Source organism: Centrocercus urophasianus, unplaced genomic scaffold (assembly GCF_019232065.1).
Source record: "Centrocercus urophasianus isolate 14NV4802_14NV808 unplaced genomic scaffold, USGS_Curo_1.0 seq_11, whole genome shotgun sequence".
In the NCBI taxonomy this organism is placed as follows: domain Eukaryota; kingdom Metazoa; phylum Chordata; class Aves; order Galliformes; family Phasianidae; genus Centrocercus; species Centrocercus urophasianus.
The window spans coordinates 31,273,626-31,290,036 of record NW_024884253.1 but is presented as its reverse complement, the minus strand read 5'-3'; the positions used below and the strand labels follow the sequence as shown (position 1 = coordinate 31,290,036).

Below are 16,411 nucleotides of genomic sequence, written 5' to 3'. Positions count from 1 at the left end.
GGGGCAACGCTGCTGCGCCGCGCCGTCCGCCGAGGCCATGCTGCGCGCCGCGCCTCACAGCCGCCCGCTCGGCTCCATCGCCGCCGCGCGTCGAACGCGCTGAAAGAGCCGGCGGGAGTGCAGCATCGCGGGGAGGGGAGGAGGGAGGGAGGGGACAGGGGTGGCCCTAGCCGCGGCCGCACGTGTCAGCCCGAGCCACTTCTGGCTCCATCCTCCCTCGGTCGCGCTCAAGGGGCCACCCGCCCTCCGGGACGGCCCCGCTGCCGGCTGCTCCCGACTCCCTCCGCTGCGCGGCCGCGCTCGGCATCCGCCCGTCGCTCCGCCGCCCGCATCTTCCTCGCTCGCTCTGGCTCTCGAGATCTCTCTCTCTCTCTCCGCGCCGCTGCTGACGGAGCTCTGGGGACCGCCGAGCTGCAGGACGGAAAGCAACGCGGCGGTCAGCAGCGCACCGCCCGGCGCTTTGCACCCTCCCCCCCCCCCTCCGCGCACCGGGAGCGCCCACCGCCTCCACGGGTTTACATAAGGCACAGGCGTGTCCGCGGAGCGCGACCCTACGCCAAAGGTCGCCGTGCCACGCTTTTTATTTTCGAGCCTAAAAATAACCGCGCAGAAATAAACACCCGGCGAGGGGGGGGGAGCGGCACGGGCGGGGGTAAGGGGAACAAAGCCGGGCGGGAGCCGTGCCCCCCCGGAGCCCGCCCGGCGCTGCCTACCCGAGCGTGGGGCGCGGGAGCTCCTTTGTCCGCTTTGTCTCCGACTCGGGGCGGGCGGGGAGGAACGCGGCCCCTCGCCGCCGGCGCCTCAAGCCTGGTGCCCCCCGGCCGCCTCCGCCTCCGGGCAGCGCAGGCGCGAGCGCAGCCCGGCTCGGAGCCGCGATGTCGGCTGGTGCCCGGCTACGTCCGCCCCGCTGCCGCTTCGCGTCCCGTTCCGAGAGCGAGACGGGCCCGCCGCCAAAAAGGCACCTCTGGCAGCGCCGGGCGGCACCGAGGGCGCTCCGCTGTGCTTTGTAAGGGAGGTGAAATCTGCGGAGGGCGATACACTAACTACTGCGTGTGTTGCGAAGTGAGGGGAAAGAACAAAGGGATTCCGTAGGGGAAATAAAGAAGCACCCGACGGCCCGCGCTGTGCAGGGTCCTGTCTGCAGCGTGAGCCCGAAAGTGGGATACACGCACATCTGGGGAACGCAGTTCAGCGTGCGCTCGTCAGGGAGCTTCCCCTTCGTGCCCTCCTGCCGGTATGTGCCGTGTCCTCAGTCACGCTTTCGTTTCCTCTCCAGTTCCTCTGGTTTAAAAGCTCCTGCACGCTCTGGCGTGCGTTGTGCTCTGACAGAGGACGCACTGACTGAGACATTCCTCTTTGTGACCTAAGCGTTACCATAAAATAATCCTAAAGAATGCGCGAAAATCATATCCTATGCATTTCTGAAGAGATTAACACCTGGTGCTTTTCGGATGCGCTGCAGGATCTCAGTTTGGTTTGTTTCTCCTCTAAACAAAAGCAATGTTTAAGTCATTAGATTGATTTACTTACACATAATCCCGGTCAATAGGACCATAAGATTCCATTGTCTATTTTAGATTGGTTCTCAGTAGCCCAGTAGTCTCTGCCCACATAGCACTTAGCCACCTCAAATGCAGCACAGCCCAAGCCATGCTTTTCCCTTCCAGGCTCTCACCCTGCTTCTACTGTTTATAGGGTACCCCGAGTCCAGTGGTTGGGCCTTTTATGCTGGTTTTCTCAAGGATCCATTGCATCTCAGTGCTTCATTCTACACAAGGTCCCTGACCCATCACTGACACATGCATATACAGAGTCTGCTCCGAGAGTAATGCCTCCTATTTTATTCTGTTGCCTGCAATACCAGTGGTGGATGTTGGTGGTATGGCAGTAGAGATTGAACCTTCCTGCCACTATGCCATTACATTTTGTTGCTGTGTGACAGATGGCTGCAGAGAGGCAGTCCAACAGAATGGCATCTGACATGTAAGTGCTTGTGAAGCAAAGGTGAGTCACTGAATTATTCCATGTGGAAAAAAATCACACCCACTGATTTAATTGAGATTCAGTTCTGGAGATCAAACAGTGGATGTAAGCACAGTGAGGCGGTGGGTGCTGCATTTCAGTAGTGACCACAGTGACAGTGGGCCACTTCCACTGGTGCACTTTTTTATGAGCTCAGGGTGCAGGCTCTTATTCATCATTGGGAAAAATGTACAGCTAGTGGTGGTGACTATGAGAAATAGTTTTGTAGCTGAGAATTTGCTCTATCGAATAGTGTTATTTTGCTCTTTGTATCTATTGTTGTTATCATGGAAATAAATAGGAGAACTTACTTTTGGAGTGACCTACATAGTTTCCATTTGTGAGGTTAATGATGTGGGCTGACCAAAGGCCACATGCTATGGCTGTGATGGATTTGGGAATCACATGCTTCTGCTGGCACAGGGAGCTGTTGATGCCTGGTGAAGTGTTGGACCCTGGTCTGTCCCAGGCCATGAGGGGCGTAAAGAGCCCTGCTGAAGGTTCTGGGGGCCAATGGGTCTGCTTCTCCTTCAGAATTTCATGTACGCAGCCACTATACCACAAATGCAAATAAATCAGCTTTTCTTCCTTCCCTGTTTCGCTAACACTGCTGCCATTTTTGGGCAACATCTGCTCTTCATTCCCAGCCCAATATTAATAAAGCAATAAGCAAAACAGGATGTGCATTAGGAGGCTAATGGGTTGTGGGTCCTCCTGGAACGCAAGTACTGGGAGTGCAAAGTGAGAGGACAAGTGAGAGCTCCTCAGGGAACCTCAGCAACACTATGTCCTAACAAGCCCCTGAGGGCAGCTCTGAGAGCAGCTCCATTTTTGTTTGAGACTTCAGGCAGCAGATCTAAACTAAGGAGCTTGTTTAGTATGAGAAATGAGCTTAGCCACACTCAGATTGCACAGGAAAGTGTCCAGATGGGTTTTGAATAGCTCCAGCAAAAACTCTCTCTGCAGCTTGTTCCAGTGCTCTGTCATCCTCAAGGTAAGAAGTTATTCCTCACGTTTGTATGGAGCTTCCTGCGTTCCAGTTTGTGCCCACTGAGCCTTCTTCTGTTGCTACACAGTACTGAAAAGAGCCTGGCCCCATCCATTTGACTTCTGCAGGTTTTATATTTATAACACTTACAAGACTTCTCCTCAAACTTGACTTCTCCAGGCTGAGCAGTCCCAGTTCTCTCATCCTTCCCTCATATGGGAGATGCTCCAAGACACTAATATCTCTGTGGCTCTCTGCTGGACTCTCTCTGGAAGTTCACTGCCTTGGGCTTTCTTAATCATTGTGAAAATGGGACCAAAAGCATCAAATCTTTGTGCCCGTGTTCTATATGTGTACACAAAGAAGAAAAACAAATTTGAATGTAAAAAGTCTCAGGTGTTCGTTAAACATAAGGAACTTAAATAATAAAATGAAACAATTATAATTCAAAAAAAAAAAAAAAAAAAGCAAGAAGGGAAAGTGCAGAAGAAAGAAACTATGCGCATTTTATTTTTCTACATGCTGTGAACCTCTGGAGAGCATCCTGATGAATGATAAGTGACAAACAAAGAGTGAAGGGCTGTAATTCCCAATGCTGCAATGTCTGACTGTACCAGGCGGTGTGCAGTGGGCAGAAGCCAGGGGGGGATGCAGGGAGTTACAGAGTAAGGGAAGAGCCTCAGTGGTCTGAGACTAGGGAGGGGAGAGGGCCTTCCCTCTGATCTTTGTTATTAAACACTAGGATACTCTGATTAAAAAATATACACTGCTATGGTACCCTAGCACAAATAAGATGTGCAGTGATATATGCCTTGAATGTAAAGGCACATTTAGTGCTTACTGTTATTTCCTAGAACCCCTAGTTTTAAGCCTTTTTGTCCTACTGCAACAGCAGTATCAGGCATGGGATAGACAATATAAATGGGAGAGGCAAAGGGAGTTATATGCAGCCTTTTTACTCCATTTCACTCCTGGTGTTCACATTTTCTCTCTGAAAGCTCCTTTACTACATCCTGCTTTTAAAGTGGTGCAAACATTCATTTGAAATTGTGGCAAGTGCTCTTTGAACCCAGGATCAAAGCCACGAGCAAAGACTGAAGCAGGTTTCCTCCTCACTCTCATTCACCAGGATCTTGCTTTTCAGTGTCTGCTGCTTTATTTCAATGTCACCTTTCCACAGCCTCTTGGCAATAATTCTGTGTTCACGTATAACCTGATGTATTTATATTCAGTTAATGTATGTGTTATGACCTTAGCTATCCTTATACATTATTTTCCTTTCCACACTTACATGCCCTTATGTGTGCTGGTTTTAGATGGTAAGTGAGAAAGTCAAAATTAAAGTTTGAATCTGCTTGAATTCTTTGCCCATATCCAAATTCATAATTCCATATTAAAATAGAACATTTGCTCATTGTTTTTGTCCCCTGCATGATCATTAGCTTCTCTCAGGGGAATTGCACTGGCAAAATCACAGAATATCAGCATGACAATAGAAGAAACATGGAAGAATGCCACTAAGTAAAAATATCCTCTCCCCAAGTCAGTGTGCAGGAACATAAACATGTCTGGGAGCTCCTGGATCACCTCCCCTTCCCCTTGAAAGGATCCACAGCAGGATCCTTCTCAGTCTGGTGTGACCAAAGCACTCCCTGAACACCAGCATCACCAACTGCAGAACTCATCCTGTGAGAAACTTGGGGGCCTTAAACCTAAATCTATAATGCACCATTAAACGGAGAGAAAGAAAGAAATCGATTCCATTGCCAATATCTAAATTAATCCACAGTGTGTCCACAGGCACATCAGGTTCATTTTTATGGACCATGCAGGTCTCTGAATTTGCTGCCTGGAATCAGTGCTTGTGCCTTGACACAAAGGGAAAGAACATTTGTGCAAAGCAGTGCCTTTAAAAATCATAGACTAGTTTGATTTCTGAGTAGCAATAAAGGAATTGAAAGCAGCTGGGTATAGTAAAAGGTAGCAAAAATAAGGGTAATGCAGGATTTGCTAGGAGAAGGAGTGATGAGAATACACTCACATTAAACACATTTCTCTCTAAACTGGGATTTCACATCAGTGATTTGGTAAATCTAAGAACATTAAAAGTGTCCTTCAATTGCGAGTACAGAAGTTAGAAGTTAGCTTCCTTCTCTTTTAGCAGATCTGAAAAGAGAGAAAACTACTGAAACAAGGAAAACCGTAATCTGAGATAATCGTAGAATCATAGAATGGCCTGGGTTGAAAAGGACCACAATGATCATCTAACTTCAACCCCTTGCCATGGGTAGGGTCACCAACCATCAGCCCAGGCTGCCCAGAGCCACATCCAGCCTGGCCTTGAATGCCTCCAGGGATGGGGCATCCACAACCTCCTTGGGCACCTGTTCCAGTGTGTCACCACCTCTGTGTGAAACATTTCCTCCTAAGAAAATCCATAAGGATTCTACTCCCAACATCTGGAATTGCAAAGCCCATTTAAAGCCCAGGGACTACTGTACAGCTCCCTCACTTAAACCAAATTTTCTACCCAGAATATGAAAACCAGAAAAGAATGCAGTGGGCTATTGGCAAATACAGAGTCTGCAGTGAGACAGTGTAGAAAGCTGAGATAGAAAAAGAAGCCAGGACAGCATCTGGTGAATATGTACCAATGTTCAAAACAGATTTAGGCCAGATATAAGAGCAGGTTTTTGTTGTTTTTATAGAAAGGATGTTCTGCCCAGCAGGGCATATTTTACAGCCTAAGGGTCTCTATACAAATAAAACTCACAGACCTCTTAGAAGAATGCATGCAAAATTATCCCAAAGTTATGTATTTATTATTATAAGGCTGAAAAAAGAGACAAAGGAAATGCTCTAAGAGGAACCATATGCTGAAACATTATTCACCTTCTAATCCTTGAAAACATGTTTTTCATGTGGGCACTCTGGAAGCTTATTTCAGAAAGCAGTAGCCTCTTGCAGCTGGTGACCAAAGAAGGCATTCAGGCAAGGCAGTCATGGGGTCTTAACATGAAATCCAATGGGAAATTCAAACTACTGCAGCCTCCCAGAGTCTCTTGAAGACCACTCTACTACAGGAGATGAAACCACACACAGGGTGGGGCACTCATCTGTGCAGGAGGATGTAAAGTATTTGGGGATGTGCAATAGCTCTCTAAAGGGGTAAAATACAGACTATGCACTAGCACTGTGAATTGCACAGCTCTTCTGCCTTAAAAAAACCTTGTTTGCATGAGATGCTGCTTTCTATTAGCACTTAAAGGGAATGCACCAGAGCCCCAAGGTCCCTGAGATAAGGAGATACTATGTAGATAGAGATATCTGTTCTCCCCTAGGGTGAGAGAAGGGCCAGAATCACCTTGTCCTCACACCAAGCCAGAAGGAAAAAAGCAAAAGACAAGTCATTTGTGGCCAATTATGCTGCAATGCACTGGCAAAGGTAAGAGCAACACAGTTCAGGTTCATTTTCAGTTTCTTGCAGCTTCATTTGTATTGAACACTAACTTTAATCAGGCAGTAAGGGTTGGGTAGGAATTGGGGAAACTGTAGCACTGGAGCTGAAGTGAGAGAGAGCAGAGCAGAGGTGCTGAGCTGATGGGTCCTGCCTTAGCAGGGCTGGTGTCAAGAAAGCCAGATGGAGAGATGTCAGACTGAGAGGACACCTTTCCAGAGGAAAAAATACAGACCCATTTTTTTCTTCTGCCCTCATCTCCTACTTCAGGCTTTCCTGCTGCTTCCAGTGTGATCCAGCGATCTTGCTGTCAAGAAGAGGAATGTAACTGTGCCAGTGCTTCCTTGAGTGATAACATTCTGTATCAGATAAGCAGGAGAATCCCTGTACAGCTCTTCTGCCAAAGGTCACAGATAATTATCAGAAACATACTGTCATGATATTCTGGAGGTCTGTTCTCACGTTAGCATTAGTCAACAGGTTAAATCTTGTAAGGAAGATGGGATATGCTCAGCAGAAATATTGACTAGACCAGACATTGTCAGAAGGGGAATTGTAAGAGGGGCTGAGGGACCACAAGTCAGTCTTTTGCAAACACAGTTTCCATACTGTTGCGGAAGGAAGTTCCAGCTGCTCCCATCCTTCACTCACACCAGCTGACAATTGGATCCTGGCTGGGTTACGGAGTAAATTTGATCTGTTGTATCTGCAATAATGTCATTAATAATGTTGTTCTGACCAGTAATGCCATCTGCGAAAAGCTGAGGGTCTCAATGTGAAGGCTATTGACTCAAGGATGGCCCAAGACACAATTCACCTCAACCAAAATCCCTCCTTTACCCAGATGGTAATCTTCTCTTCTCTTAAAAAATAAAATAAAATAAAATAAAATAAAATAAAATAAAATAAAATAAAATAAAATAAAAATTTATTTGTATTAATTGTTGACTTAGTCCTAGATGTCAGTAGGGATCATTAAGACCAAGGTGCTGTGTAATCATAGAATCATAGAATTATTAAGGCTGGAAAAGACCACTAAGATCATCTAGTCCAACCACAAACACATCATCACCAGGCACACTCACCATGTCCCTCAGTGCCACATCTTGAACATGTTGCTTGAACACCTCCAGGTGCAATGACTTCACCACCTTCCTAGGCAGCCTGTTGCAATGTCTCAGCACTCTTTATGAGAATAATTTTTTCCTAATATCCAACTGGTGGAACTTGAGGCCATTACCTCTTGTCCTATCACTGTTACCTGGTAGATGAGAGATCAGCCCCCACCTCACCACGCCCTCCTTTCAGGTAATTGTGGAGAGCAATTACATCTTACCTGAGCCTCCTCTTCTCCAGACTAAACAATCCCGGTTGACTCAACCATTCCCCATGAGGCTTGTGCTCCAGATCTCTCACAGCTTCATTGCCCTTCTCTGGACATTCTCTGATCTCTCTTGTAGTGAGAGGCCCAAAACTGAACAGAGCATTTTGAGATGCAGCCTAACCAGTGCTGAGTACAGAGGGAAAATTACTTACCTGCTCCTATTACCTGCTTACTATGCTATTTCTGATACTAGCCAAGATTCCAGTAAACCTCTTGGCCATCTGGGCACAATGCTGACTCATGTTAGCTCTCTGTCAACTAATAGCCCTAGATCCTTTCCCTCCACGCAGCTTTCCAGCTATTCTGCTCCAAGCCTATAGTGATATATGTTCTTTTTTGTAACCAAAATACAGGACTAGACACTTGGTCTTATTAAAGCTCATACAATTGGCCTCAGCCCATTGAGAAGCCTATCCAGATCTCTCCTTGGAGCCTTCCTCAAGCAGATCAACACTTTCTCCCAACTTGGTGTCATCTGCAAACTTACTGAGGGTGCACTTGCATTCATTCCCCTCATCTAGATCATCAACAAAGATATTAAACAGGATGGTCCCCAGAACTGACCCACGGGAACACCAACCATGACTGGTTATTAGATGGATTTAACTCCATTCACTCCCTCTCTCTGGGCCTGGCCATCTAACCAGCTGCCAAAGCTGTGGGCTGCCAGGTTCTCCAGCAGAATACTGTTGGAGACAGAGTCAAAGGCTTCATTTAAAGTCTAGGCAGACTACATGCACAGCCTTTCCCTCAGGTGGGTCACCTGGTTACAGAAGGAGATCAGGTTAGTCAGGAAGGACCTGCCTTTCACAAACACATGCTGACTGGCCCTGAGCCCCTGACTGCAGCCCTGCAGTCATGAGAGTGGTTCTACCATGTTTCAGTGATGGTGACTATTGTCACAGTTTTCCTGCTGCACAATGCTAAAGGGCACGCTGCAGTGTGACCTCATGGCTCTTATAGTAAGGCATGGCATTGCTGGGACTGCTGGTCTCCTTGTGAGTAGATGCAAACCTTGAATTTCTGATTGCCTTTGTTACTACTCAGAAACCACTCTGGTCAACAGGGACAGAGGATGTGTTTGTACAAGAAATGTTGCTATGCATCAACTTCTAACATACATTATTGACCTGCAGTGAATACAATTAAATGAGTTTGCTTAATAAATAAATAAATAAATAAATAAATAGAGGTTGTATTAAAGCAAGCTCTAATCGTTTTTAAACGAAAATCCTGCCTAGAACAGTGCTCATAATGCAGATTTTTACTCAGACTTCTTTAGTCTGTCCCTATTGTCCCTGAAGCTATTGTTTTGCTGTTCATGCCATGACACTGCTGGATGTGAAATGTCAAAAAACGGGCTTCCTATCTGTCATCTAAAGGAAGAGCTGCTCCCAGCACAAGGGCAAGGCAAAGCAAGCAAATCTTCAAGGGCAGTGGCAGCAAACTTCTTTAAGTATTAAAATTTCTACTGGAAGTACAGGGGTTACTCAACAAAGCAAAAGAGAAGTGTAGTAAAAGCTATTATTACCGATGTGCACACGAGCATGCTCTTAGGCACATACGTCTACATAGAGACAACAGTCAAACTTCATATAAATAAAGGGAAAGAGCTGAAAAGAAGGCTGAAAGAAAAAGTGTGAATTCAATGGAGCTGTATAAAACCACTGGAGAAGGCAAACAAAGCTGCAGGAGGCATTTCAGCCCTGGCCTTATATAGCGTCCAGAAAGTCACTACTAAGTCACTGCTCAGCACTAAGCAGAAATGCCACTGACACATGCAGGGTTATGTTCTGAATTTGTATGTAGGAGCAGAAGTGACTTTAGAAAGGGTTTTGTGTTAGCTACACCCAGAAGATGAAATGCTGTCCAAAAGAAAAAAGTAAAATCCTAGCCCAAGAGAAGCAAAAAGTAACATTTCTATTATCAGTCACTTATTCTCCAGTTTGTTGTCTCCTTCAACCCATTTTTGTCTTCTGAGGAGCAAAGAATCTACGTGCACCTGAAACCTCCTTGGGGGTGTCTTCGGCTCTGTTTGAATACCTGGAGACATAGGGTCTGATCAGTCAAACCCCTACCCATGTGGGAAGGAGGAAGCAGGGGCTGAGGTTTTGTCTTGGCACTCCCAGGCCCTGTTGGCTTGTTTGTCTTTACTGGAGGCAAGCCTCTCTGTGAGTCAGTTCAAAAGCATGAGCATGGCAGGCCCCCCAGAGCTTTCTTCTGCATTCTGATACAAGGTAAAGAATGAATTTACTTATCTTCTGCCAGAAATGAAAGCACCTTTAAAAAAAGACAGCAAATCTGATAGAAAACAATTGTCCTTCTGCACAAGGACAGCAGAATGCCATTCACAAGTGACTACTTGAAGGGAGAAGTTCTCATACTCTGAATCTTCACACAGAATTCAAGCTTCAGTCTTCAAGTGCAAATTACTCCCTCTGAGTGTCTCTCTCTCAGGTTCCAGTGCTGTCATTTACAATTTATCAGGTCATCCCATGTATTTCTGATTTCCCTACCTTGCAATCATTAAAAAGGAAGACTAGAAGATTCCTCAGGTTTCAAATATTCTTCCTTGTAAGATCAGGAATAGTTTTGGAAGGGAGGACTTGATATTATACCCATTGTTCACTTCTCAATGACAACATGCAGCATCAGCTTTTAAATGTAAAGGTCATTTGTGATGTTTCTATTTTGAGTAAAAAGGCTCCTGCTGTTTCCATGGTTTCACCTGAAATTTGTACCAAGCCTAGAGCCTCGTTGTTCAGAACCTTGAAACTTCACCATTCCAATAAGAAACAGACAGACATCCTCTTCTGTGGGTAGTTAATTTGAATTTAAGTATGAAGCAGCCTATAGTTTCCCTGGATGGGTTTATGGATCTCTGCATTGCATTTGTAAACAAAAGCAGATGTTTGGATTATCCCACTTACCCTTCTTTCTGGCATTATAGCTTTAATTATTTCTCCAGCATAGATTGTTGATACAGTGGAAAGATCAGGTTTATTGTTCACTGAACATAAAGAAGTATCATCTTATTAAAATAAACTATCGAGGAAACATAGTAGCTTGAAGCCATAACTAAAATGCAAAAGAAACAATGTTCCTGAGAGACAGATCTTAAAGGTGGTAACATCATTTCAGATTGCGCTATCCATGCTCAGATTCAACGTGGGAAAACTCACAGCTGTTAGAACTTCTCCAATTTTCCAGGACAAAATAGTCATTTTTCCCATTAGAGCTGTTCTAACTTAATAATGCTTAATAACTACTAACCAAAACCAGAATGCTGGAATGAGACTGAAGAATGACTCAGATGAATAAGGCAAGGAATAGCTTAATGAATCCTAAAACCTCAAAATGCAGAATAAAACTGTGTGGATACTAAAAGACAGAAGATTTCCATATTAAGGCCTTCACCACTTCATCGAGTTGCCAGTTTCAGTACCAATATCCTTTGCAATATTATTGCCATAAACACCCTGTTTTGTCTCCAGAAACAAGGTTACAGTGGTAACTCCACTGACTGGATAAGACTGGGGCAGACACTACAGAGCAAGAAAGACTTGTGGTTCTTTAATTATTGATTACATTATATATAAATATATATAATTATATTATATACACAGTTATTACTTAAGGCTGTGGAAAAAATGTTTATTACCCCCCTTATCAGGCCAAGAGATTTTAAAATGCATGGAACCCAACTCACCTAGCTGTAACTATCTAAAATGTGTATAACTGTGTGATGAGTTGGTTGACTAAGCTCCATATTCAATAAATGCAGAGGGAAGTAAACGGCTGTCTTCCAGGCCTCTTTTTTAATTTACTTTATAGACACTCAGTGAATAATAGGTTACTACAGTGTGAAAATACCTAGAACTTCAGCACAGTGAAGGAGCTCACAAGAGTTCTGCTTATTGCTGGTAGGATTTCATACATAATTAAAATGGATGAGAATATATACTTTGGTAATTTGTTTCATACTATCTACATGTTACATCTGTATCTCATCCTCCAGTATTAGTACTGGTCAATTCGTCTCTTGTATAAGAGATTTTAGAGTATTTAGGTTATTAGTTGTGAGAGGTAGAAACTTGTATATTTTCCAGCTCCGATTTAGTCAGACATCTTAAGGGAAGTCACTGAAAAAGTGCAATGATTAGTGCTGGCCTTGCTCACATTCTCCATCACTGCAATCCTTCTCTATCCCTTTCCTCACTCTGCCTTCCCACAAGGTTGGTACCATTGCCCTGCAGGTGATGCCAGAAGTTATCTAGCAGGTGTGCAGATGGAGGTCTGTCTCCCACAGCATGTGGTCTTTGCAATGTGAGTGGACCATGGGCCAACAAACTGTTCTTGCTTGCTTTGGCACAGTGACACGGCTCTGTGCTCCCCTCATCTTGTTCAGCCAAACCAGTTGGCTTGAATCTGGCCTTCAAAGCAAATCTACATTGTGCAAAGAAAGCTATGCTAAGAAATACTGGGGTTAGTTCCGAGCTCTAGAAACAAGAGTAGTCATCTTGTATGGTACTTGCATGGGTTGTGAAAAAACAAGATTTTAGCACAGCTGTTCATACAGTCAAAGAGGCATCATGGTGTAAAACGGTATTGCATCTAGCATAGCTAACAGAGCATTAGTAAGCTTAGTCATTTTTGCTAAAATACAGACAAACTTCATAAACATGCAAGCATTCAGTTTTACATCCTTTCTTGTACCTCTGGACACTGAAGAAATACATGAGTTAGAAAACATTCCCTGTACTTAGTCACTTCAAATTCCCTATATTTGATAGCCTTAATATCTGACAGGTCAATGACTGTAAAACACTACCTACAGCATTCTAAATTAACAGAAATGAATGAAGGATGCACATTCAAATAAAAGCAGGAAAGCTAGAACCAGTCTACAGGAAGAGATTTCCAAAATACTTTTTGGTAGATATGCAAAAAATAACAAGCTGTCTTAATACAGCTCCCCTTCGGGATGTGACATTAAGCAGCAATAAGAGAAGTTAAGGACATCTCCTTCATGCCTTAGTTCTCAGGGGAAACAAAACTACAATGTAGTGCTGTAGTTTTCTTGAATAGAGTCTGTAGACCTGAGGTCTTAAATCTGATTAATTCCTTGAGAATCTATGTAATAAGTTTAGAACTTGGTGGGGGGAAAGGGTAAAAAAATCAAAAATCAAAAATAAAAATAGTATAAAAAAATAAAAAATGAAGAGAAAGAAAAAAAAGGAAAAAGGAAGAAAGACAAGTACACATACAGTCATTTAATTTCATGTAAATCAGAAATGATTTCTGTTCCTTAGCAAAACAACTTAATGAAAATGCAGGCTTTCCCAAATATTTCCCTGTGGCTATATCTGCTGCTTTTTAAAATTGAAAGTTCAGCTTAATTTCTTCTCCTGTCCCTAGCCATAATCATTTTCTGCATTCATCTGAACAGTGTGTGTGTGATGCTCATTATCTTCAAATGCATTTTCAATTAACTAATTGTCTGTCCAGAAGTTTTGCTGGTATTTCTGCTGGAATAGATAATGATGATTTGTGAACCTTGTTGATGATGTGTTTCTGTATTATTTTCACCCAGACCCTCCTGATCCTGTCTGGTAAGAGACACAGTTCCGTAAAATAAATGTGTTGTGTACGTCTGCAAGAGATTCACAGCCCTGTCCCTTTCCTTCACCATGCACAACCATTGTGGATTAGTCCCAAGAGGAGTGTTCCATCCTCACCAAGTGTGAAGAGAGAAGAGCTGAAAGTTAGCATTTTCCAGTGTGTCTATATTGCATAGAATGACTTAGGTTGGGAGGGACCTCAAAGAATATCTAGTTCCAACCCTTATTTGCAATAAGAAGCCCATGTTTCACACTTGACTATTTAACAGAGTGATGTAGGCAACTGTACTCCCACTTTTTAGACTTTGTCTCCTGTACAATGGGTGGCAGCACCAAAGGATGCTGGTCTTCCTTTTTGAACAATTTGACTTTTACACCTATACTAAAATCACATGCAACCTAAAGAGAATTTTCATCACCTCGCTCCTCTGACCTACACAACAGCTCCTCCCTCCTCTGCTAACCTCCTGCTTAGGGGGTCAAGTTTTGGTACCTTCCCTTTAGTCCTTCTCAATCCCTTCTCAAAGCCACCATCCTTCCCTTTATCATTTGCCCAACCCAGTTCTCTCTCCTTGCAGAACAGAGATCCAACCACAGCTCACCTTCCCCAGCCCCACGTCCTAGCCCCACACTCTCTTGCCCTTCTCCCTTGCTGGGACCACAGTGATTGGAGCAGGTCTTTACCCCAAAGCATATCTCATGCCTTGTAGCAAAGTGACCCCATGGCTCTCCAAGCCATTCTGTGCCCATCCAGTAGAGAACCAGAGGCAGGAAGCTTCATCCCCTTCTGAAATCTCCTATTAAATAAAGGGAGTTAATTATTTAAGTATTCTCTTGCCATGTAATCTTCCTTCATTTGGTTATTATTTGATCATCCTCTTCTCCCATCCCCCATCCCCCCTTCATTTTTTCCATTTAATTCACCTGTTTCAGCCAAACAGCACATTCTTTCTCTAATCTTATTACTATCCAAAATCACAAACTCTGTAAGCCCAAGATCTACCATCAGTTACATTACACTGCTGCACTGAATCAGTCAAACAGTGATAACAAAACCCAGAAATGCATTTTCAATTGAAGTACAGATGCACCTAATGAAACAGAGACAACACTGGTAGTACCCAGTAAGGTTCAAATACCTACAGGGAGTTTGTCACCTGTGTTGTGCTGTTGTCTTTGCTTAAATCCTGGTCTTGGTCTCCACGCCTTCGTTATTTTCAGGACAAATCCTCTATCAGTGCTAGGAAGCTGGATGACAGTCTGACCCAGAATGAACCTACAAGAACATTAGCAAGTATCCAAAGCAGTAGGAGTTGCTTGGAATTTGTAGCTGTTACTATTAGTGGCTGATCTATTTGAGGAAAGATGGGCCAAGTGTGATGAATAGGTTAAAAATAAGTTCAACAATTTGCCCTGGGCCACTCTGCTTTCTGGTCCTGTTATTTAACAGGCACATCTCAGAAGAAATATCTGATTTAATTAGAAGTAGCAATCTGGGATTCCTTCACTTACATAATAAAAAATCTTGGAAAAGAATTAAAAATAAGCCTTCTTACCAAGAATACTCTCTCTCTTCCAGATATTAATTATGCATGTTTGTAATCATTACAGAACATAACTGCCCAGCTAACCTGTTCACAGGTTTGCATATGCTGAATTACAATTATTGCAGACAAAGGAAGCCTGAACCTATGTGATGCTGATCATACTGCAGAAATATTGTATGTCTAATTTGTCTTCCATTCTTCACTGCTATAATTAAAATTTATCTAATTTCAAAAAATTATTCTGGCCATAGTTTTATACCATTTTGTACTGCCAGATAACCTGCTACATGGACAGAAAGTTGGAATAGCTTCTATTTTAACGCTCTGCACTTAGATGAGTTTGAGCTTTAAAAAAGAAAAAAAGCTCTCACATCTGCCACTTAAAAATAAATAAATAAATGGCCACGGTTCACTTCATTTCAGTGGATTTATCTTAAATCCTGGCAGGTCAACTCAACACATTTTTGCAGAACACACAGGACACTTGGGATTAAAGTGACTCCATGTAACTGTGTCATTAGCATGGCAGTAGTGTGCAGGAACTGATTTCATTCTCTTTGTCTCGCTTCCACACCTCTAAGCTCAGAGCTGACCTGATTTATATTGCTAGACTTACATGGGTTGTCTATGTTGAAATCCAGGAGAGTGGAAAGAGCTGAGATTTCCTGAAAATAAACTCAGCTGGCAAAGAGATTAACCCATTTATAAATGCATTTTTGCCTGTTGCTGAGTGTGTAGATTTTTATCCATTTAAGGAACGCAGGACTAAATCCAGATCCTAACAATGCCTGGGGAGGGGAAGAAAGAAACAGATCAAATTGTCATCCAAATGGCTCAGTTGCCAGCACAGCAATTTGAAAGATTTGAGGGTCTTTTGTGAGTGAGGGAGAAGAATGAATTAGGAGGCAAACCTTCAAACAGTCATTTGCAGTGGTTGAAAACGATGTAAGAAAATATTATTTTCCTTTCTAAATATCATTCCTTTGAGGTAACTTTGGAAACCCCCTTGTGCCCTTAAAAGCATTCCCAAAGTAGGCACAATCAGTCATCAATGGCAGAGGTTTACATAATCTCACATTTACAGTGAGGAAAACAATTTCTGGAGAAGCATAAACATGAGGCACGATAGCCCTCAGGCCTCTGTCGGTGGATTCCCAGCAAAGAGCTCTGCTGGCACAGAGGTTAACCCATTGGTAAGCTCATATGCTCACCATAAAATGGCCTGGGTTGAAAAAGACCTCAAAGATCATCTGGTTTCAACCCCCCTGCCACTGGCAGGGTCACCAACCACTAGACCAGGTGTTATGTTGCAGTGAGGCCATGTTCCTTTGTAAGCAAGATGAACAGCAAGATGGAGATGAGGCTAAACTCTCAAGCCAGACCACAAAGAAC

At 43.7% G+C, this 16,411-nt stretch overlaps 1 protein-coding gene across 1 annotated transcript in view; it reads right to left on the bottom strand.

The window, feature by feature from the left end:
* Nucleotides 1-307, bottom strand: part of SLCO5A1 (solute carrier organic anion transporter family member 5A1) — a 65,993-nt gene extending 65,686 nt beyond the window's left edge. Inside the window, exon 1 of the mRNA XM_042835424.1 lies at nucleotides 183-307. Within this exon, the coding sequence (XP_042691358.1) occupies nucleotides 183-307 (125 nt within the window). The remainder of the gene's footprint in view (nucleotides 1-182) is intronic.
* Nucleotides 308-16,411: the final 16,104 nt, after the last annotated feature.